Below are 25831 nucleotides of genomic sequence, written 5' to 3'. Positions count from 1 at the left end.
ACTGTCCTTCATTCTTTTTCTGGTTGCAGCGATTACTGGCTGCTTGAATGCAGTGTCATACAGAACTTGTTTTACATCATGACTTTTTAGTTTTCTCTTCATGTGCACCATTTATATTGTTTGGAATTTCTCCTGATCAAAAATAATTTATGTTCAAATCTCTCTCTCTCTCTCTGTCTCTCTCTCTCTCAGCTTTCATTCTGGTTACGTTATGATATGACCATGCATTTAGGTCTAGCTTGGGTATGTATATAGTATATACCCCTATCCTTACCAAGTTTGGTCTATGGACTCTTATGGATTCTGTTTATTGTTTTATTACAGTAAAGAATCTTCATATTTAACTTTTAATTTAATGTGACGTGTGCTATTTTTATCTTGGAAATGCAGGTCACACAAGATTTTTTCCCTCTATGTTTCATGTTTAGCTTTCATAGACCAGTTCATTCTCATACTTAGTATTGGATAGTATTCCTTTTTGTTATCATTTCTGTTAGCAATATAGTCATCACCAATTCTTGACACTGCTGGGTTTCTTCCCCCAAACATTCCAATAATGAATCGTCATATTTGACATTTTCTTTTAATGTGACTTGTGATACCTTTATGTCAGAAAGGCACTGGTCACACAGCAAATTTTCCCATTATGTTGTTAGTTTAGTTATCAATGACCAATTCATTCTCATCTTAGCATTGCTTCCTTTCTGAATTAAAACAGCAGTAATTGTTTGAATTCCCTGAGACAGCACCTAGAAAAGGTGAGTTCTTGCTGCCACCATATAATTGTAGCCCTTCAGTACTGGGATAAGGATTGAGTCAAGATCTACTTCTCTCCAGACTGCAGTTTCATCCCATTGGGGGAATAGGGATTGGAATGATCATACCAGACTAGGGAGGGGGTTTTGATGAAGGCATCCTCCTGTTTTTCATATAATCTGTCTAAATGCCTATGGGATACGAGGACTGCCACCGCAGGGAAGCAGTTGTTCCCTTCCCTTCATGCTGCCACTTGGCCACATGGTAGATGCCTATGGGATGCGAGGACTTCCACCGCAGGGAAGCAGTTGTTCCCTTCCCTTCATGCTGCCACTTGGCCACATGGTGGATGCCTATGGGATGCGAGGACTTCCACCGCAGGGAAGCAATTGTTCCCTTCCCTTCATGCTGCCATTTGGCCACATGGTAAAGAGGTTGCAGGCTGTGAACCTACATCTTCCTGTTATGACCTTGAGTCAAAACAGAGGGAGGGGGATAGGTTTTCTTCCCCCAAACATTCCAGGAGGGTAGAGAGTTGCTCTCCTGATGAGTCTTCTAAAGGTACAGTCCATTAGATTCATGTAGATCTGGTCTTTGAAAAGTAGTAAATGAGGTTTACCATCTTTAATCAGTGATCTGTGTCCAAAGCCTTAAAACTCTGGGGACACTAATTCTGTCTATCTTGGGAAATTTCTGGGGCTCAAACTCAACCAGATCTCTTCTTGCACCTCCTAAAGATGTAGTAAGGACCAGGACTGTGATTGACAACATAAGGGAATGTCTTCTTCCCCCACCCCCATATTGGTATCCTTAGTCTCTGCATCAACCTATATATTTCATACCAGTTCATGGCCAATTAAATCTCAAATTTGGATATCGGGACTTGTGCCTGCCTTCCATTTGAAACACTTGAATCTTTAGGACCAAGGGTTAGGTCAGTTAGCCTCGCATACTGACCATTTTTTGGCAGCATCATTCAACCTGTTGAGGGTGGAATCTGTTGCCCATTGCCTTCATAATTTGTTGGAAGTAGCAGCAAGGGCATCTTGATATGTTATCCTTGTCCACGCCTTGTCAGTGGAACTATGAGGCAACTTCTCCTCTTTGCCAGCCAGATTTTTAGCAAACACAAGCTTTCATCGTGTTGTTCCACTTCTGATTCTGATCTGTGACAGTCCGATTTTTTTGTCAGTTAGTGCATTAAGCTTTTAAAGGGAGAGAAAGGGTGAGAAGCATCTTTTCCTGCCCCTTAAGGTTCAAATATTTCTGTTAACTTTCACTATTTGAGGTGGATTGAATTTCCTATTAGTAGTGTTTATCAGTCCCTTTGTGAGAGAGAAATCTTTCATTCATGAAATTTAGCTTATAAGATTCGAGTCATTGCTGCCTCATGGGCCAGTCTAGCTTGTTAGTGTCAGGAGGATGTGATGATAGCTGCATTTTGGTCATCTCATTATTTTATCCGCTTTTTTTGCTTATACTCATTTGCTCACCAAAGTGAAAGTATATTTTCCTTGGGTCTGATTGTCACAGTTCTAACAGTGACCCATATGGATGCCTTCTGTTCTATAGGCCAGTGCTGGGATCATCAGTCTCCCACCAAACTTGCAAATTCAGCTACGTTATAGTAACTTGTTCTGTATCACTAATATTAGAAATGATGTTTTAACTGATTTATCACAGTTTAATTAACTATGAATTTCCTTTTCAGGGATGGTCCTGGCTTTTAAAATGTTGTCACCACAAAAAATAGCCATCCTGAATATTTTGTCACCAATTTTCAAAAAATGTCACCATAACAAGTATTTTTCCAAGTCTATTAATGTAATAGGCAATGAAAATTGAAAAGATGGGATAGTTATTACTTTATTGACAGCAAGCAATACAGCTATTATATTACAAAATAAATCTTTACATGACTTTGCACAATTAAAATGTTATAGAATGTCACATGATGATCAGTCGGGATTGTAGTAAGCCACAAAGAAATCCCCGGAAAGAACCACTGACCCTCGAGATGCTACTGGCAAGCTTTCTCACATACCCATGAGACTCGAATACACGCAGACAAAGGTGAAATGGCAGTGATTCGTAACGGAGAGCGCTTTAGACCACTCGGCCACTCAGGGCCCCTAAAGGGCATGGTTTATTTGTCAATCTATTGCAAGTGCTTTCACTCACTTTAGAACAGGCGGTTTCTTTAAAGTGTGTCGAAGAGGCTTAAGTCTAACCTTCAGCTATTGTATAGAATATGAATGGGGCACATTGGATTGGGGGGGGGGGGGCAAATAACACACTCCACAGGGAGAAATGGCATGTCCTTTTTTTAGAATTTCAGGTGTATTGGACCCAAAGAATCAGAGAATATTTAGTGAAAATGATGCTTAAATATGCCACAAAAACTTCCCGATGGTAGGTCCCAATCTGCATGTTTTTGGATTCAATCTCCCGACTTGGCTTTTGAAAAGATTTATTTTTTGCATGACATGATGGAATAATAGTACGGCATTAACTGAATTTATTGAATGACTATTTGAATTCTTTTGGAAATTAATTATTTTTGTACATTTGAAACTTCAGCACAGAAGGGGCATTTTTTATTGGAACGTTTTTTGTATTTCTTGGAACTATTAGAATGGATAGGACTTTTAGAAAATAGGAGTTCATTCACCATGCTGTAAGTTAATTTAATTCTTTCACTCCTGTATTTTGAGAAATAAATTATTTTCAATTATGCAAAACTTGTTTGTTTTGCGATTTTTTACTGCGAAGTTTAAGTCTCTACAATCGTAACACGGGAATGACAAGAAAAATAAAAGATCAATGAGCAAAATTAACATATATTACTTACCCCGCCTGGATTCATGTTTGATGACACACTCCTTCTTCAAAATATCAAATTAAACAATGGAAAAGAATGTCACCCAAAAAATCGCCATATGGTATATTTTGTCGCCAATAAGGAAAATAAAATCACAATTTGCGACATTGGTGAATCCCAGGACGATCCCTCTCTTTTTGACCAGAATCAAAATAAATATGCAGATTCCATTGTACTAGGAATATATATGAAATATATCACTAGTCGATGTGAGTACTACCATTATTGAATACAAAATTGTATTGCTATTAGATATGAATCAGTATCATTTCGAATTATGAATGAAACCACAAGTAAATATGAATCATATCGCTAGTCGATATGAATGATACCATTAGTAAATAAATCAATATCACTAGTAGATGTGAATGATACTAGTGGATACCCAGTATGAATATATCACTAGTAGATGTGAATGATACTAGTGGATACCTGGTATGAATATATCACTAGTAGATGTGAATGATACTAGTGGATACCTGGTATGAATATATCACTAGTAGATGTGAATGATACTAGTACATATTTACCCGGTATGAATATATCACTAGTAGATGTGAATGATACTAGTAGATACCCGGTATGAATATATCACTAGTAGGTGTGAATCATACCTTTAGTGTGCATACACTTTATTTTTAATGGCAAAAAGCACATATGAAAAACATTTTGTGTCTTGACAAATATACTACTTTTTCTTAACACAGGGGATCCAACTGTATTTGGAAATATGGCATTACCGGATGAAGCTGAGGAAAGTATGATAGAAAGTGTGAAAAGTGGGAAGTTTAACGGATACGGACCATCTTTTGGTAAGATTCCAAACCAAACTGTTGGATATTTATCAATTATGTTATTGTACTGTTCAGTATTATGGGCAAGACTAAAGTACAGTGAGCATATTTTTGTGGCAGAACAATGATGTTGGTTTAGGACAGACCAGGAGAATAGCAAAATTTGGTATGAGTTTTTATGTCAGATGGGGTTGGATGGTCATTGTCCTTTAGTTTGCAAAAAGACAAAAATGACAAAAACAAAATTTTTTCCATTTTTTAAAAAATATTAAGATATGCACATCATCTCATCTCATCAGTCCTTTCAGAGTAACTTGTTGCCATTCATGCATACAGTCCTTTCACATTAACATGTCATTCATAATCTCCCCTTATATGTACATAAAGCATTTTTGGTATGTACATAAAGCATTTTTAGTATTTCTTTGGAAATCATTATCTGGATTGTATTGGTGGAAGTCATCAATTATCGAGTTCAACGCATAGGAGATGATGTATCGTTAATGGATCCAGTTTTCCTCTGGGTCAAATTTGGGGAGTACTTCTTCAGATCGACTTTACAGGAATGGCTGTATGCATAATCTTGTCTCTTTGAACTTGATTCCAGCCACTGTAATCTCCATTTACAGCCATTACTGAATTTTGTTTCATATTTTGGAGATTTAGATTTTTGTCTTTTATCATTGCAAGTTAGTGCACACTTACATATCTTAATAAACTTTGAATACTAAAGTCATCTGTCTCAGCTGGTGTTAGACACAGAACATTATAAGATTTGGACTGGAAAAGGACGTGTACAGAAAATGCCTGGGACTTTTATTCCAGATGGAAAGTTACCTGATATGAAAGCAAGGTCATGGTACACAACCAGCCAAGAAAGGCTGGTAGGAATCCTGAGAGGATTTGGTGGACTGGTAGGAAGAATTTGAGTGGGCATTTGAGAAGAAGGGATTAAGCGATGAGTGGATTAAGTTAATTTCATTACGAATGTGCTAAAATATACAGTACATGATTTGTATAAAGTTTTCTGAAAATGTGTTTATTTTGTTGTTTATTCAATAATATGTTAATATTGATCATTCAAATTTTGTGTTGAATATGTTGTACACACACACACACACACAAAATTGTGTGTATGTGCATGTGTGTTGTTATGTATATTTAATTTGTATTATTTTTTGCCTATTCTTAATGATTATATGTGATATACATCTGTATTGCGTTGCACTCAGCATTAAGAGGTTAGTGTTAGGACTGGTTGGCCTGCTGTCAGAATAATGTGACTGGGTGGGACATCATGCTACATGTCTGTGGCATGATGGCCCAGTGCTAGACATCACTATAAACTGTCACACTACAGACATCATGGCGATAAGACTGAAACATCACACACATCTGTTTTTGTACTTAACCTTGTCCAAAATCAAGTTCATGTTGTACCTGACCAGTGACATTTAGTTTGTAAACAACTTAATACATAGCTAATATTTCTATAAGAGTATATATAAACTATTTAGATCATTATATTTGGAGGTAAACATGTTTATTTGAATATGAGTCTAGGACATGTTTTTCCGCTAGGAAATTCCTAAACTTCTTGACAATAAGACCACAGAGTTATAGCAATGTGTTTGATGGTGCTATAACCTCCCATATCATGTTGATTTACAGGTATAGAGAAAGCACGGGCTGCCATTGCCGAATATAGCTCAAAAGAGGGATATAAAATTACAGCCAAGGTAAGACTTCATCAAGAATACTCTTTCTTTTGTCCAGGCCCAATGTACTACCAGTAAAATGTATTTAGCAGAGATTGTACCAAGAGTGCTTGTTTTGTACAGTACACATGGTTTGATCAAAAGCAATGACCAGTAGTTATTTAATCTTGATGGGAGGTTTTCTATGGACCTTCCAGAAAATGTTTCTATTTTTTCTCCCCTGGACAAGAAATGTACACCAAAATCAGATTCATTGGAACATGCATATAAGGATTTCAATGAGACCAGTGAAGAATTTTTGTCACACCAGAATCAATGAAAACCAAATGAATAGATTGCATTTAGTCATTTAGATATGATTAGCGCCTTGCTATGTTCAAGAAGTTGTCATCTAAAGGTTCTGTTTTTATGTTGAAATTATTTCCATAACTGTTCTGATTACCATAAAAGGTCAGCAGAAATATATTTGTCAACTACAAAGCCTGCACTTAATAAATATATAATTCTTTTTAAAATGTGCAGACTTGAGGGAATTTAAGTTATGTAATCATTAAATATTATCATGGAGTTGCTTAATAGTCTACTTACAATGAGTTAATAATTACAAAGTATATAATCAGTGACAATAATAGAGTGTGTAACAAACTTGAGAATCTTACTTAAGCTGCACTGGCATAGCCCAGTCACATATATTAAGTAACTACTCCACCTTTCCCCATTGGCAAAGCCCTGTCACATATATTAAGTAACTACTCCACCATTTGCTAATTGGCATAGCCCTGTCACATATATTAAGTAACTACTCCACCTTTGCCCGTCTTCTTCAAGTTCAAAATGGCTATCAAGGTTTATATAATTATGGTAAAAAAACTAATTGAAATGTGGATCAAAATGACCACATTGTGTATATACTAGCTTTTAAGTCAAGGTCAACAGCAAACAACATATAACTCATTCTGCCATTGCATAACGCTTCTGCAGATTGGTGTCTTTGTTTTTATTTCTACTTATTACTCCAAACACACTGCATAGACCCAGGTCTGTTGGTGCATTATATGACTCCAGATTTGGATTTGTGCAGTTTGCAGTTGAACTCATCTTATAACAAGTGTATATGGTACTTTTCTTTAACACTGCAAATGCAAATCGTATTTTTCAGTACAAAATGTAATATGCCAATGGGTATTTTGAGGGAATTATGTTTTAATTGCTAAAGCAATTAATAAAGTTACAGTTTACAAATGATTTGTTCTTTGCTGTGGGGTATTGACAGTTTGATATAGGGTAATAGAAAGATGCCAGGCAGATGATTCACAATGTATAAGGTAATTCATACATGCTCTACAATTCATAATAATTGAGACAGCATATAATTAGCATAAAAATTTGGATGCAAATTATCCAGATTATACACTGATATGAACTACTACTATATCCCCCAAATATTTATTTATTACATCTTACATGTATCTATAATTTAAACTAATTTTCTTATCAAGAAATCAATATAGAAAAGAATAACAGAAATCAGAAAGAAAAATGATCAAATGTAATCAATCATGATAATTTCAATGGTATTATGAATAATTATATTAACTTGTTAAGTAAAACATTTTGTTAGGTCAGTGGCATAGGAACCTCCCAAACAACTCCCACACATTGGGGGGCAGGGCCAATGGAGCCCAAAATTCCCATGAAACAATTTTTGTATCAGGAACGGGCCTCATATTTTAGTTTTGCCACGTGGTGCCCAGAATTTCTTGCTATGCCACTGATGAGGAGGGGCCAGTGAGATACAAAGAAGAAAGTTAATTCTTACACCTGACTGTTGCTAAGTGAGTGTTAAAATTGAATCACCTACCACAGGGGTGCACAACCTTATTTGGCCAAGAGCGAGATTGGATTTTCTAAGACCACTCGAGGGCCACAAATACTAATTTCTTTAATATAATTACAGTTCATCAGCCAGATTTCTGTGTTTTAATTTGCCCTGAGGGCCGGACAGAACACGTTTGCAGACCTGATCCAGCCCATGGATTATGGTTGTGCACCTCTGACCTACCATGACAGGTATGAATAGGATCCAGGTCAGTTGAGTTTACCTTGATCAAAGCCACACTAAAATATTACCATCCATCATTTCTACATCTGTTTTGTTCAAAAGTGACAGTGACCTGGTGAACTGTATCTCGCCAGCTTTCACTGTCAGCAGTTTGTGATGCCCATTGGCAGTGGTTGATTCCACAGGTAGTGATAGTCGTTTACAAGGAGTCTTTATATCTCTTTCGAGGTACCCCTCTATCACAGTGCGCAGTGGACAGCTCACCATACAGTGCGATCTTTGGCAGGCGATGATCCTCCATCCTGGACACGTGCCCTGTCAGCGTAGCTGTATCTTCATGAGTGTGGTCTCAACACTGGTGTTCTCTGCTTGTTTGAGAACTTCAGTGTTGGTGACGAAGTCACTCCAGTGGATGGTGAGGATTGTGCAGAGTCAGCACTGATAGAAGTGTTCAAAGAGGCGGAGATGGCGGCTGTAGGTGACCCAGGATATGGCACCATATAGGAGTGTGGTCAGTATGACAGCTCTGTTGATGCTGATATATGTATCTCTCTTGAGACTTGTGTAGTACCAGACTCATTTATAGAGTCTGCCAAAGGCACTGTTTGCCTTGGCCAGTCTGTTGTCTATATCTTTGTCGATCTTGGCATCAGAGGAGATCACACAGACCAGATAGGTGAACTGGTGGACTGCTTTCAGCTCTGTCTGGTCAATGAAGATGCTTGGTGGCCAGTACTCTTCCTTGGGTGCAGGCTGGGTGTTTTTTAGGCTGACCTCAGGACCAAAGAGCTCGCAAGCTTCTGCAAAGCAGGATGTTATGCGCTATAAGGCAGCTTTTATATGGGCAACAAGAGTGGCGGCATCGGCAAAGAGAAGTTCTCTAATCAGTTTTGTCAAGGTCTTGGTGTGGGCATGAAGTTGCCTTAAGTTGAAGAGGTTATGAAATAGATATAGATGCCGTCTTCATCATCAAGGTCTTCTGTTGCTTTTTGGAGCATCATGCTGAAGAAGATTGAGAACAATGTGGGGGCTATAACACAGCCCTGTTTCATGCCATCGAGTTCCATCTTTAATGGCTGTTGGGGGATGCGATCAGTAGCTGCCTCCTGGACTGTGTGGCTAGTTTTGAAGAGTATGTGAAGTGCTCTGACTAGTGGTTCAGGATAGATTCCTTGTCAGTGAGTAGCTCTTGGCCATCTGCATTCCGTAGGGGGCTCTGTATTTGGAAGGAAGGACCATACACTGCTTTCAACACTTCATAGAACCCCTTGTAGTCACCAATGTCAGCGTACAGCTGGGTTCTTTCTGAAAGCTTTGTCCACAGTTCATTTTGTATGTCTTGGAGCCTGCACTGGAGGGAGCTGCAGATAAGGCAAAAGGCTGCTTTTTTCTGTGGACAGGATGGTTGAGTGAAGTGGGCATGGTGCACTGATCTCTTTTTGGCAAGCAGTTCTTGGCTTTTTTGGTTGTTTTCATCAAACCAGTCTTTATGTTTCTTAGTGGTGAATCCAAGGATTTCTTCTGAGGTTTGCAGAATGGCAGCCTTGATGTGTTCCACATCTCTTCTGGAGGTAGATCTGGTGGGAAATTAGGTTCTTCAAGTCTGGACTGCAGGCTCTTTTGAAAATCTTCTTTGACATCTGCAGACAACAGGTTTTTTTACCAGGAGCTTCCTTCATGAGGTGCCTCCTTGTTGTCTAGGATTGGGCTTGAAGTGGAAGTTGAGTTGGCATTGGACAAGATGATGATCTGTGTGTCACTCTGCACTGGGCATCACTCTGGTATGAAGGACATCTTTTAAGTCCCTCTGGCGTGCTATGATGTAATCGATTAGGTGCCAGTGTTTTCATCTAGGATGCATCCAGGTCATTTTCAGGCTGTCTTTCTGCTGGAATATGGTGTTTGTGATGGTGAGCTGTTGTTCTGCACAAAATTCAAGAAGCAGGCGCCCATTGTCGTTGCAGCCAGCTATGCCATGTTTCCCAAGAATGGCCCACTCTGGCATTGAAATCTTCAAGGATGATTATTTTGTCACTCTCTGGGACATTTTGAGAAGTCTTTACAGGTTAGCATAGAATTTATTCTTTTCAGAATGATCTGCCTGGAGTTTTGGAGCATATACACCAAAGAATGTGTTGTGTTGTTGGTTCCCTAATGGGAGACACATGGACATGATGCGGTTGGTGTGAATGGTGGAAAAGTTTATTAACTTGGTGACGATTGAGTCCTTGATCATGAAACTGACTCCTGAAAGTCGTTTTTCAGTCTTTGGTTTTCCTGACCAGTACAGGGTGTATCCAGTGCCGAGTTCTCTCAGACTTCCTTCCTCTGAAAGAAGGACTTCGCTAAGTACAGTAATGTCAACACAAAGACAAAAGAGTTTATGTGCAGTTAAGGCAGAGCATCGTTCTGGTCTGTTGCTGTCAGTTGAGTCTAGCATTGTTCTAATTTTCTAACAAGCCAGATTTAGTCTTTTCCCTTGATGTAAGGCAGGTAGGGAATGCCTTGTTTTTTCTGCTGTTTTGACCGCAATGGAAGATGCTCATCGGCTGCAGCTGGCCAACTGGGGGAGGGGGAAGAGACGAGCTTTGGTTAGGCCACTTTTTCTAGGCCTCTCTCCATGTGGAACATGCAGTGCTGTCCCTAATAAAGGCTGCTTGATCACTCAGGCTGATGGTGTCATCTCCAGATCAACATCAGACAGCCAAAGGCCTGAGTCGCCTGCATGTAGGATTGGGACTGCGGCTTCCAGTGACATCTTTCATCTGCCTTTTTTGCCCCCTTCCCATTGCTGCAGGGATTGATAGTCTTACAGATTTAGGGGTAGACATAAACAGCAGACAGTAGACGGTTCCTTCATGCCTGTTCAATGGAGCTTTTAGGTGGAGCGCAGTCTGGGCAAACTGGTCCCACCCTTTAAACCTGGGGTTCATCTGGCATGGCCCAGCAATCCAGGACGGTGACAGCAAGGTCCACAGGATGTAGGTTTTATATCGGCATTTCCCTCTCCTAGGCAGATGACCAACCATGGCCAAAGAGATCTGCCATCCCTGCTATTTCAAACCATAGCTGGTCAGCCACAGTCGATTCCACTAATACATATGGTGCACCCTGGTCCCGAACACTTGGCCATTGATCTGTAGAGACTTTCCACCCTAGCTGGTGACTTCACTGTAATCGTTCATACACGTAGTGATGCAGTATTAACATCACCCCCTCAGCATCATTAGGTCCGCCAGCTGAAGTGGTGTACTGGGGTATGCTGCGAATGATTCCTTCTTGGAGGCAGATGTGAGAGATTTGGGAGATGGATGTGCCTTTTGAGGGCCAGGGCGTCCATCCACTCAGAGTGCAGCTGCCAGACAACAAAGGTACTACCTCTATCCAGAGCCCCCTATACTAAATTTTGGATCCATTTTATCCAGATACATGGATCAAATTCAGTTGTCCAGAACATTGATTATACACACATACACACACACACACACTGGTAGATAACTGCATAACTGCTAAATAAACTGTTTTTCTGACATAACTATATGTTAACTGAATTTGTGTTAATTTAATGATCAATAATTAGCAAACACGTTAGGTAATTCATACAGATACCTGTCATATAAATTTGGTATATCAATGGTAACTATATTTTACCCAAGTTCCTGTGAATTTTGCTTGCATTTTATTTAGCATTTTTGAAAGACCCACTTTAATTGGTAACCTTTTCCCTGATATCATTATAGCACCAGCAAGTGGTGATGGGAAGTGGGTTGTAATTAGAATCTTATGTATAGTCTGTACAGTTAATGGTTCATCCTAAAGTCAGATGGTTTATATTTGATTTATTACTAGTTAGGGGTGATGAATGACTAAAGAAGCAAATCATATTACTTCCGAGTAGCCAAGGATAATTAAGGCCACACTCTGTGGTAGATTAAAAGATACGTACAAGAGAAGAAACTTCTTGAGTCACAACATTCATCACTTGATCTCCATATATTAATAAACATTGTCACATGATCTGTTTGCAGGATGTTATTTTGACAAGTGGATGTTCAGGAGCCTTGGATTTGTGTATTGCCTGTCTGTGTAACCCAGGACAAAATCTGCTGATTCCACGACCGGGCTTTTCCATCTACAAAACTCTTGCTGAATCTCATGCAATTATGGTCAAAGCCTATAATTTATTGGTGAGTTACTTAATGAGCACTATTACCGAAAGATTTAACTTACTGACAAGTGATTTTACGTAATTCTGGTGCCATGGTTACCGAACAGCCTGAGTACATTTATTGAGCTCAGACTCTGAATGCAAAAATGAGTAATCGTACTTAGAATTTCTTAATATTGTTCAAATGTCATTTTGTATATGGAAACCTAGAATTGTTCTCTGTTGTGGAAACCAAGCATCATCAGGGTAACAGGGTACACTTTTAAGGTAGGCATGGTACATCTCCATAGGACAACACTGTTCAATATGTAGTACATACAGGCATCATCAGGGTAACAGGGTACACTGTTAAGGAAGGCATGGTACATCTCCATAGGACAACACTGTTCAATATGTAATACATACAGGCATCATCAGGGTAACAGGGTACACTGTTAAGGAAGGCATGGTACATCTCCATAGGACAACACTGTTCAATATGTAATACATACAGGCATTATCAGGGTAACAGGGTACACTGTTAAGGAAGGCATGGTACATCTCCATATAACAACACTGTTCAATATGTAATACATACAGGCATCATCAGGGTAACAGGGTACACTATAAGGAGCTCTTTATTCATCTTCATAGTACAACACTCTTCTAAAGTATGTTAGAGTATAGTGTCAGAATGGGTCATTACAGTAATCTGAGGAACTTGTCATTGTAAAAGCAATTCCTGCAGGAAACAGGACTCTGTGTGTGTGTGTGTGTGTGTGTGTGTGTGTGATTTGGATTTTTAACATAGCTTTAACAATTTTTCAGTCATATTGCTACGATGTCTGCAGTGTGGCAGTTTATAGTGATGTCTAGCACTGGGGCATCATGCTGCAGACATGTAACATGATGTCCCACCCAGTCGCATTATCCTGACACCAGGCCGACCAGTCCTAACACTAACCTCTTAACGCTGAGCACCAAGTGAGGCAGTTGTTACTACCATTATTGTAAGTCTTTGGTATGACTCTGTCAGGGATCGAACCCACGACCTCCTGCATCTGAGGCAGACACTTTAACCACTAGGCCACCGGAGTGGTAGGACAGTTTGTACAGATTTCGGGCATATATCATGGTGGGAAAGAAATCTGTTTTTGTTTTTACTTTCTAAGGTGGGGCCCCGAGTGGTCTAAAGCCCTCTTCATTACGGATCACTGCCATCTCACCTCTGTCTGCGTGGGTTCGAGTCTTGGATTCGGCTAATGTGGGTATGTGAGAAAGCTTGCCAGTAGCTTCTCCTGGGTCGGTGGTTGTTTCCAGGGTTTTCCCGGGTTCTTCCTCCACCATTAATACTGGCCACCATGCATAGCCTATCGTGTGTTGAAAGATGGCATTAAACCTACAACAACAACAACAACAACAAAAAGTTTCTAAGGTTACTGATATTTTTGTTATTTAAAGATGACTGTATCAGTAACAGTGTTTTTCACATGACACATCATGTTAAGGCAGGCATGGGTGTTTGTTCATCAACAATTGCTTCTTACCACTGTGGTACCAATATTTTTTATCTGATTTTGATTGAACTTGGAAGACAGAGCAAGAACTCCATTTCTCACTTACTTGACCTGGAAAACAATGCTGGAGAAATGGCCATATATTTAAAACTTGTATTCATCTTTCTATGTGAAAATGTTGCTGCTGTTTAAAATTGTATTTGCCCAGCAATGATTTTCAGTTATCTGTTGTAACTGGGTTAAGGAATTGTACCCTGAATGAGTCAAATCCAAGCCTATTAATGAGGTGATCTTGCATCTGATTGGCTAAGTTTGTACTCTTTTGGAAGCATGTGTTGAAGATTACAACATGAAGTTATTAGTGTTATATCTGTATTTCCTTTTGAAAACACAATTTAACATATTTTGATCATTCCCCCTATACTGCAATTCGGTATCTAACATGTTCTTAGTATATTATAATTCTGTATACTTGACAGTTCTCACTATAAATCAGTTCAATACATAATGTGATTGGCAGTTATGTACCACAGCTACCATGTTATAGCAAAGGAGAGCTGTAATTGGTACAAAAATTTTATTAATCTTGGACATTATTTATCTTCCTTCTTTTATACTTTCACTACTCGTTACTGATGGCCACATGGATTTTTTTAAAAATTTAAAGTTCCAAAAGTCTACTATAAAACAGGCATTCAGATGATTCATATCCTATTATAAAAAATAAATGTGCTGAAAACTTAAACAAATGGGTTAAAACCACACTGTATTGGCAAACCCTTCCTTTATGTAGTCATTAAATTGCAACCTTTAAGAAAAAGCCCAATTTAAAATGATGGGGAAATTTCTTCTCAAAATTTTCTGTTAAGAATAGATTTAATTTCAGTCACTTGGTTTGAAGTTTTTGATTTTTAAACAAAATAATATATCGATGAACAGATAGTTTCCATTTCAATTTTATTTCAGCCAAATAAATCCTGGCAAGTGGATTTGGAACACCTGGAGTCACTCATTGATGACAAGACAGCAGCCATTGTGGTGAACAACCCCTCCAACCCCTGTGGCTCTGTGTACAACAAAGAGCACCTAATTGAAATTCTGCATCTTGCAGACAAGTACAAAATTCCAATCATAGCTGATGAAATCTATGAACATTTTGTAAGCAATTTTTGTCCTTTCATGTGATTCCATGAATCTGCCCTGAGTTTGCTTATTTAAGCAAGGTTAAAAATAAAAATACTTTACATATAGAAATCAAAACTAGGCTGACAACAAACGTTGCTTCAGTTGTTAACGAGTTGTTAATGAGCACAGTGTATAGTGAGTTGTTAATGAGCACAAATCAGACATTTGTCAACATCAATCACTTAAACTCAACATCAAAGGGAGCTGAAGCAGCCAACAAAATGCTAATTGGTATAAAAGTGTATGCATAATGATCTCTACATTAAAACACTCTCCATAAAGTTGCACCATCTGATGATTGTGGCATCAACACAGGGTCTAAAGAGTGGTCAAATTCAGCATAACTGACCCCTGTCTGTTTGGATGTCATCATTTTACATGTCAATCACAGACTTGATCAGCTATCTAAATCATTTGATTGGGCCTGCCTTGTGTACAAACAAATTTCAGCCACCAGACTTTAGAGAAAAAGATGACAAAGGAGAATAATGTTTCCCTTATTGATATGTTACACAGGTAAAAGGATGACATGACTGGTGAAGTTCTTTGCACTGTATTAGTGTACCTTAAAATCTTATTAATGAAACCAATTCATGCTGAATGGATAATTCCAGTTCACATGAAAAATCCATTAGAATAAGTAATAAATCTGATTTTCATACACTAGTACAGTAAAACCTGTCTTGAATGACCACCTATTCAGAGAGACCAGGTCCTCAAAGCACAGATTGATTGATTATATAGTATTATAACTCATAATGACAGAGTACCTGTCTTGAGAGCCCATAATTATTTGGCAGATAGAGTGGTGTTTTAAGACAGGTTTTTCTGTATCATTTAGAATTCTTTCTTTCAGTTTAAATAACATGCTAGTGTTTGAATACTTTTAGCTTTTTCTCTTTTCCTTTTATCCTTACTTATCTCACAACATATCGATTTAAATGCAAATTACAGCTACCAGATGCCATACACATGCTTGTGCATTAAATCAATTTAAAATGTTTTATAATTCTTTTTCATTCTTTCTTTCGGCTATCAAATAGCTTTGTTGATCTATAGAAATGAAACACAGAATGAGATGGAGAGGGTTATCTTTGTCACATGTGGCTAATTTCTCACTGGGTCATTGAAGTCATGGTTTGAGGCAAGAACTAAATCTGTAAAAAGTACCCCACCAAAGTTAGAGATACAACAGTATGATTTAATATTGATCATTTGACTATACTTCATACAAATTAATTATTAAACATTAAAAATTTTGATTCTTTCTAAAGTACCAGTCTCACAAACATTTGAAATGTTTGCAAATGCAATTCCACACCATTTTTGAATGACTCCTGATAATGATAAGCAAACAATAGAACTTAGTGAATGATAAACAGAGAACATGGAGATATTAAATTGTAAATGCTTGATTGTAACCAAATGTAAAAGATATGCATATGAATGCGTTTTTGGGGTACATAAATATTTGGAGGTTTGTGTTCATGTGCAGGAATTTGCTGCAACAGATTTACTGGATTACTTCTACAAGCGTCCAATTTTAAGTAATGGAGAAAAATTGATTTTTTGCTTTATATCCATCTGTCACTTTTAATACTTAGGTACTTTATGTGGGTCACAAGACCTGATTAGGTTCTGTTAACTGTGAGCTGAATACTTTGTTTAAAGTGCAGGACATGCTTGGGGGGAGGAGAGATACTTTTGCATTCAAAACAAAATTTCTTTAGTTGCCTATGCTTTCAACTACCATGTCTCTCAAAAGATTAGTTAGAAAAATCGAAATGATGGCTACTTCAGACTCCAAGCATTTTTCTTACTGACTCTTAATAAGTATATGATTTTCTTTCATTACCAGAAAGTATTTATAGGTTACTGCATTTGTATGGGAAAATATGAACAAATTTTTCTAATGGAAATACTTCACGACCTTGGGAGTGCACTATATCCATCCAACAAAACGAGTTTATATTTTCCCATACAAATGCAGTAACCTTTTTATTATATGCTAATTTTTTATATTATACCTGATGCTTAATTATATTAACAAAATACACTACACGAAACAAAGTAACTGAATGGATGCTGCATTCGAAACTAAATATACAAGTGCATATTCATCATTACACAACAACAACATTATTACTGCGCACATAACTCCGCCCAGATAAATTTGAACTTAGTCGCGCACTCAACATAACTTTTGAAAGAAAATGGCAGGTCTAGTTAAAATTGGAATCTGGATTCATATTGTGAATGAATGCGCATTGCAACAACTTTTCCATTTGATCTGGAATGAATAGATTTTTGTATATTTTTTTCGATTCTACGAAATTTCATGATTATGGACTGGATTTATATGTGACAATTCCACATGAAATACATGGGATTGAAGAAGCGAGGGAGAAGCATGTTGACATCTGCAAATGTGTTTCTGTTTCTGTCACTGAATGTTTGAAATCATAATGTGGGAAAAATATGAAGTCTTTCAATTGCAATTATCAAAAAGACGCTATGGAATTTAGTGCTTATTTCATTTTGAGTGCAGTAAGGAGGACGTAATTGCTCTTATCATCGAAAATACAGTACAATTTCGAAATGTGTAATCAAGATTGAGAACCTATGACATGGCTCATATAATTCAGATTTGCAGAACTAAGAACATACATTTTGAGGAAATTCAGGATGTAAAACTGAGTATATCTTTTTGCCATTCTTATCACCAGCTAAAGAAGACAGTATACGACTTTTCACTTGTATGTTATTTGTAAGGACCCTTTCTTGCATCTGTTGTATACTGTAGCTAGCCTAAATCTGCAACATTGTATCAACAAATTTAATGCGGAATGTGCCAAAGCAGCTGGTATGTTGCAGTCTGTTTTAGTTCATTCAGAAACAAATTTAAACAACCACAACATAAAGTGCCTCTTACATGAGTGTACATGATTTGTTTGCAAATCAAAAGTGCTGTTGTCTGCATCGATTGTTTGTTTACAAATAGAAAGTAGTTCCTTTATGCACATGAATGCAATATGTGTATTTGCACGTGAGTTCAGTATCAGGTAATATTGAACGATTCTGATAATGTAAAGTTAATGGAGAAAAAAATGAGCATATAATAATATCAGATCTTGATCAAAAGTGCATTTAGCTGTCTTTCCTTTCTCTGCTCTGTCTTTCTTAAGGTCAAAAGTGCATTTGATTGTCTTTCCTTTCTCTGCTCTGACTTTCTTAAGATCAAAACTGCATTTGGCTGTCTTTCTTTTCTCTGCTCTGACTTTCTTAAGAAGATCAAAAGTGTATTTGGCTGTCTTTCTTTTCTCTGCTCTGACTTTCTTAAGATCAAAACTGCATTTGGCTGTCTTTCCTTGCATATGACTTAGTTAATAATATTTTGAAAATTTTAGACCAAATTACTTTTTAGATTAAATTTGTAAATCCACATTTTGAAAGAAATAAAGCAGAGAAAATAAAAGATATTATCTAAATATTTGTCCTCTTAAATTTATGACTGCAACCTGATATTGAAGAAAACTGGGCTGTGCTTTAAGCAAGATTTTCATTTGCACCTTTTTCAGGTATATGCTGGAAACACATATTACCCCATAGCTTCTTTGACAGAGACTGTGCCAGTTCTTTCTTGTAGTGGTCTCACAAAAAGGTATGTTCATTATTATTGACATGCTTTTGTTGAAATACATGATTGCATGTCATTGCAGTTACTAAAGTTAATATTAAAGTTATTTCAACTCCATTTGATAGTATTCTAAAGATATTATAATGTCTCATTAGTTCTGACAGCTGCTCACTGTCTCACCAACTCAGCTGCTCATACTGTCTTAAGCTCATTTACTCATACTGTCTTACTAGCTCAGCTAATACTGTCTCACTAACCATTAACTTATCTACTTGTACTTCTCACTGGTTTAAAAGTTCATAATGTCTCACTAGTTCAGCTACTGATACAGTCTTAGTAGCTTAACTATGCATACTGTCTCACTAGCTCACTATAAGCTCAACTACTCATACTCTCATACTAGCTCAGCTACTAGTACTGTCTCACTAACTTGCCTAATACTATCTCATTAGCTCAACAACTCATACTGTCTTACTAGCTCAGCTAATATTGTCTCATTAACACATCTACTCATGCTATCTCATGTGTGACTCTCAGAACTAAAAATAGCAAAACTTTGAGGAATAGCTTCACACACACAACTCTGCATAATTTGACCAAATTTGATAGAAAACATCTTGGCAAGAAGGGCTTTCAAATTCCACAGATAATCCCATTACATTATCAAATATGGTCACCATTACAGTAATAAAAGACAAACTTGAAACATCTCTTCTACAAAACTACTTGACAGCTTTTGGTGAAACAGATAACAGCTGGGCTGATCCACCATCAAATATGGCCTCTGTGACTAAAAACAGAAACACCTTTAAATGAATTCTTCTCAAGGGCTGCTTCACAAGATTTTACCACATTTGACAGAAAGCATTGTCATGAAGGGCTTTCAGATTTATAAAATTATGCTTGGGCTTCTCATAAATCACTTTTCAGAACTTGGTCAAATTTTACAGAAAGCATTTGGAATAAAGGATTTTCACAATTCTGCAATCATTGCAGATCTACCATCAAATATGGTCAATGTTACTAAAAACAGAAAAATATTCTGACAACGTTTTATCAAAACCAGTTCCAGTAAACAGACTTTGACCAAATCTGGCAGTAGGCATCTTAGACGCATTTCAGATTTATACAAATTATGCCATTCTGTCATCAACTATGGCTACTTCATGAAAGAAAAAAAATAAATTTCTCAGAGGCTGATCAATGAAGTTTGACCAACTTTGACAGAAAGCATCTGGCATTAAGGCCAAGAGAAATGCACAGCATTTGTTTTCATAATATATGCAAACAACAGCATTGGAATAAACTTCTACAGAAAACATCTTGCTGATCCAGATTTCTTAGCCAGCTTCTCATGCATTTCATCATTAAGCAGATGTCAATCAAGTGAGTGATATCAGGCCCACTTGGGCTTCTTGTTATATTTGGTACTAAGTTATCTTCATTTGTTTCTGCAGGTTTATTGTACCCGGTTGGAGGTTAGGATGGATCATTATTTTTGATAAAAATGATGTATTTGAAGCAGAGGTAAGTATTTTTTATACTATTCTGAAAATGTCATTTTATGGTTATAGAGGCTTATTCATTTAAATTAAATTAAATATCGTAATCTCTCATATCCTTATCCTTCAGGGAGCAGCCAGTCTTAATGACCAGAAAAGTATGGGTTTAAATCCTGCCCAGACCAGGTCAGGTTTCCTCTTTTGGAATTTTACTTTTGTTGACTCAGTATGATGTTTCTTATGTTGATACTCCATTCAACACCAAACACAGAAAAGAAATATTAACCCTCTGTGCTTCTTGTATGCCTAGTATTTGGTGACATGCAAGTTTCTTTGTATTTAATTTCTGCTCATTTTTATCAGATAACTTTCATGTACTTGAACAAAAATGTATATCATTGGTAACACAGTAAAGTTTGTAGTATCTTAAACCCATCCTCAAGGGCTCAAATATAATACTGATTTCCTATCTGGATGGAGCATACCTTTTTACAGTTGTATTATTTTTTATACATTGTCATAAATACAGCTAGTCTGAAGGTGTTTAGATATTACAATAATTAGATGCTTCATTACATTTTTACTGCTCCAGTGGTCTAGTGGTTAGAGCATCTTCCTTGGATGTGGGAGGTTGTAGGTTTGAACCCCAGGCAAGTCATACCAAAGACTTTAAAAATGGTAATAACAGCTGCTTCGCAAAGAGCTGCCTTGCTAGGTGCTCAGCATTAAGAGGTTAGTGTTAGGACTGGTCGGTCTGGTGTCAAGATAATGTGACTGGATGGGACATGATGCTACATGTCTGCGGCATGATGCTCCAGAGCTAGATATCACTATAAACTGCCACACTGCAGACATAGTGACATGACTGAAAATTTTTTAATGCTATATAAAAAATCCAAAACACACACACATTTACAGATATGTTAGAATCAGCTTTGAGTCATTCAAGTAGACCCATGTAGGGAATAATTATGTCCATGCAGGTCAACTTAGCCTCACATTAGTATGGTGGATTCTTACGTCCATAAGAGTTGAATGTCATCTTGAACATTTACATATATAAGAGTTAAATGTTGTCATACTCATTGCCAAATTTATTAGAGTTGAATGTTGTCCTACTCATTGCCAAGTGTATTAGAGTTAAATGTTGTCCTATTACTCTTTGCCAAATTATTAGAGTTGAATGTTGTCCTACTCATTGCCATGTGTGTTAGAGTTGATTGTTGTCCTACTATTCATTGCCAAGTGTATTAGAGTTGATTGTTGTCCTACTCATTGCCAAGTGTATTAGAGTTGAATGGTGTCCTACTCATTGCCATGTGTGTTAGAGTTGATTGTTGTCCTACTGTTCATTGCCAAGTGTATTAGAGTTGATTGTTGTCCTACTCATTGCCAAGTGTATTAGAGTTGATTGTTGTCCTACTATTCATTGCCAAGTGTGTTAGAGTTGATTGTTGTCCTACTATTCATTGCCAAGTGTATTAGAGTTGATTGTTGTCCTACTCATTGCTAAGTGTATTAGAGTTGATTGTTGTCCTACTCATTGCCAAGTGTATTAGAGTTGAATGTTGTCCTACTACTCATTGCCAAGTGTATTAGAGTTGAATGTTGTCCTACTACTCATTGCCAAGTGTATTAGAGTTGAATGTTGTCCTACTCATTGCCAAGTGTATTAGAGTTGAATGTTGTCCTACTACTCATTGCCAAGTGTATTAGAGTTGAATGTTGTCCTACTACTCATTGCCAAGTGTATTAGAGTTGAATGTTGTCCTACTACTCATTGCCAAGTGTATTAGAGTTGACTGATGTACTGCAACTCATTGCCAAATGTATTAGAGTTGAATGTTGTCCTGCTCATTGCAAATTGTATTAGAGTTGAATGGTGTCCTACTCATTGCCAAGTGTATTAGAGTTGATTGTTGTCCTACTCATTGCCAAGTGTATTAGAGTTGAATGTTGTCCTACTACTCATTGCCAAGTGTATTAGAGCTGAATGTTGTCCCACATCTCATTGCCAAGTTTATTAGAGTTGAATGTTGTCCTACTCATTGCCAAGTTTATTATAGTTGAATGTTGTCCTACTCATTGCAAATTGTATTAGAGTTGAATGGTGTCCTACTCATTGCCAAGTGTATTAGAGTTGATTGTTGTCCTACTCATTGCCAAGTGTATTAGAGTTGAATGTTGTCCTACTACTCATTGCCAAGTGTATTAGAGCTGAATGTTGTCCCACATCTCATTGCCAAGTTTATTATAGTTGAATGGTGTCCTACTCATTGCTAAGTGTATTAGAGTTGATTGTTGTCCTACTCATTGCCAAGTGTATTAGAGTTGAATGTTGTCCTACTCATTGCCAATTGTGTTAGAGTTGAATGTTGTCCTACTACTCATTGCCAAGTGTATTAGAGTTGAATGTTGTCCTACTACTCATTGCCAAGTGTATTAGAGTTGAATGTTGTCCTACTACTCATTGCCAAGTGTATTAGAGTTGAATGTTGTCCTACTACTCATTGCCAAGTGTATTAGAGTTGACTGATGTACTGCAACTCATTGCCAAATGTATTAGAGTTGAATGTTGTCCTGCTCATTGCAAATTGTATTAGAGTTGAATGGTGTCCTACTCATTGCCAAGTGTATTAGAGTTGATTGTTGTCCTACTCATTGCCAAGTGTATTAGAGTTGAATGTTGTCCTACTACTCATTGCCAAGTGTATTAGAGCTGAATGTTGTCCCACATCTCATTGCCAAGTTTATTAGAGTTGAATGTTGTCCTACTCATTGCCAAGTTTATTATAGTTGAATGTTGTCCTGCTCATTGCAAATTGTATTAGAGTTGAATGGTGTCCTACTCATTGCCAAGTGTATTAGAGTTGATTGTTGTCCTACTCATTGCCAAGTGTATTAGAGTTGAATGTTGTCCTACTACTCATTGCCAAGTGTATTAGAGCTGAATGTTGTCCCACATCTCATTGCCAAGTTTATTATAGTTGAATGTTGTCCTACTCATTGCTAAGTGTATTAGAGTTGATTGTTGTCCTACTCATTGCCAAGTGTATTAGAGTTGAATGTTGTCCTACTCATTGCCAATTGTGTTAGAGTTGAATGTTGTCCTACTACTCATTGCCAAGTGTATTAGAGTTGAATGTTGTCCTACTACTCATTGCCAAGTGTATTAGAGTTGAATGTTGTCCTACTACTCATTGCCAAGTGTATTAGAGTTGAATGTTGTCCTACTCATTGCCAATTGTGTTAGAGTTGAATGTTGTCCTACTACTCATTGCCAAGTGTATTAGAGTTGAATGTTGTCCTACTCATTGCCAAGTGTATTAGAGTTGAATGTTGTCCTACTACTCATTGCCAAGTGTATTAGAGTTGAATGTTGTCCTACTCATTGCCAAGTGTATTAGAGTTGAATGTTGTCCTACTACTCATTGCCAAGTGTATTAGAGTTGAATGTTGTCCTACTCATTGCCAAGTGTATTAGAGTTGAATGTTGTCCTACTCATTGCCAAGTGTATTAGAGTTGAATGTTGTCCTACTCATTGCCAATTGTGTTAGAGTTGAATGTTGTCCTACTACTCATTGCCAAGTGTATTAGAGTTGAATGTTGTCCTACTCATTGCCAAGTGTATTAGAGTTGAATGTTGTCCTACTCATTGTCAAGTGTATTAGAGTTGAATGTTGTCCTACTACTCATTGCCAAGTGTATTAGAGTTGAATGTTGTCCTACTACTCATTGCCAAGTGTATTAGAGTTGAATGTTGTCCTACTCATTGCCAAGTGTATTAGAGTTGAATGTTGTCCTACTACTCATTGCCAAGTGTATTAGAGTTGACTGATGTACTGCAACTCATTGCCAAATGTATTAGAGTTGAATGTTGTCCTGCTCATTGCAAATTGTATTAGAGTTGAATGGTGTCCTACTCATTGCCAAGTGTATTAGAGTTGATTGTTGTCCTACTCATTGCCAAGTGTATTAGAGTTGAATGTTGTCCTACTACTCATTGCCAAGTGTATTAGAGCTGAATGTTGTCCCACATCTCATTGCCAAGTTTATTAGAGTTGAATGTTGTCCTACTCATTGCCAAGTTTATTATAGTTGAATGTTGTCCTACTCATTGCCAATTGTGTTAGAGTTGAATGTTGTCCTACTCATTGCCAATTGTGTTAGAGTTGAATGTTGTCCTACTCATTGCTAAGTGTATTAGAGTTGAATGTTGTCATACTCATTGCCAAGTGTATTAGAGCTGAATGTTGTCCCACATCTCATTGCCAAGTTTATTAGAGTTGAATGTTGTCCTACTCATTGCCAAGTTATTAGAGTTGAATGGTGTCCTACTCATTGCTAAGTGTATTAGAGTTGAATGTTGTCCTACTACTCATTGCCAAGTGTATTAGAGTTGAATGTTGTCCTACTACTCATTGCCAAATGTATTAGAGTTGAATGTTGTCCTACTACTCATTGCCAAGTGTATTAGAGTTGACTGATGTACTGCAACTCATTGCCAAATGTATTAGAGTTGAATGTTGTCCTGCTCATTGCAAATTGTATTAGAGTTGAATGGTGTCCTACTCATTGCCAAGTGTATTAGAGTTGATTGTTGTCCTACTCATTGCCAAGTGTATTAGAGTTGAATGTTGTCCTACTACTCATTGCCAAGTGTATTAGAGCTGAATGTTGTCCTACTACTCATTGCCAATTGTGTTAGAGTTGAATGTTGTCCTACTCATTGCCAATTGTGTTAGAGTTGAATGTTGTCCTACTCATTGCTAAGTGTATTAGAGTTGAATGTTGTCATACTCATTGCCAAGTGTATTAGAGCTGAATGTTGTCCCACATCTCATTGCCAAGTTTATTAGAGTTGAATGTTGTCCTACTCATTGCCAAGTTTATTAGAGTTGAATGTTGTCATACTCATTGCCAAGTGTATTAGAGCTGAATGTTGTCCCACAACTCATTGCCAAGTTTATTAGAGTTGAATGTTGTCCTACTCATTGCCAATTGTGTTAGAGTTGAATGTTGTCCTACTCATTGCCAATTGTGTTAGAGTTGAATGTTGTCCTACTCATTGCCAATTGTGTTAGAGTTGAATGTTGTCCTACTCATTGCTAAGTGTATTAGAGTTGAATGTTGTCATACTCATTGCCAAGTGTATTAGAGTTGATTGTTGTCCTACTACTCATTGCCAAGTGTATTAGAGTTGAATGTTGTCCTACTACTCATTGCCAATTGTGTTAGAGTTGAATGTTGTCCTACTCATTGCCAATTGTGTTAGAGTTGAATGTTGTCCTACTCATTGCTAAGTGTATTAGAGTTGAATGTTGTCATACTCATTGCCAAGTGTATTAGAGCTGAATGTTGTCCCACATCTCATTGCCAAGTTTATTAGAGTTGAATGTTGTCCTACTCATTGCCAAGTTTATTAGAGTTGAATGTTGTCATACTCATTGCCAAGTGTATTAGAGCTGAATGTTGTCCCACAACTCATTGCCAAGTTTATTAGAGTTGAATGTTGTCCTACTCATTGCCAATTGTGTTAGAGTTGAATGTTGTCCTACTCATTGCCAATTGTGTTAGAGTTGAATGTTGTCCTACTCATTGCCAATTGTGTTAGAGTTGAATGTTGTCCTA

The 25831-nt window shown here is 37.4% G+C and overlaps 1 protein-coding gene across 1 annotated transcript in view; it reads left to right on the top strand.

The window, feature by feature from the left end:
* LOC149779964 (tyrosine aminotransferase-like) overlaps positions 1–25831 on the top strand; it is a 66371-nt gene that overhangs the window by 14816 nt on the left and 25724 nt on the right. The window contains exons 3-8 of the mRNA XM_089936682.1: positions 4345–4449; positions 6103–6170; positions 12240–12398; positions 14842–15033; positions 18639–18721; positions 20155–20224. Coding sequence (XP_089792808.1) covers positions 4345–4449; positions 6103–6170; positions 12240–12398; positions 14842–15033; positions 18639–18721; positions 20155–20224 — 677 coding nt within the window. The remainder of the gene's footprint in view (positions 1–4344; positions 4450–6102; positions 6171–12239; positions 12399–14841; positions 15034–18638; positions 18722–20154; positions 20225–25831) is intronic.

This window comes from Sinohyriopsis cumingii, chromosome 16 (assembly GCF_028554795.1).
Source record: "Sinohyriopsis cumingii isolate HCF-2022 chromosome 16, ASM2855479v2, whole genome shotgun sequence".
NCBI classification, from domain to species: Eukaryota; Metazoa; Mollusca; class Bivalvia; order Unionida; family Unionidae; genus Sinohyriopsis; species Sinohyriopsis cumingii.
This window is presented reverse-complemented; position numbering and strand designations above follow the sequence as displayed.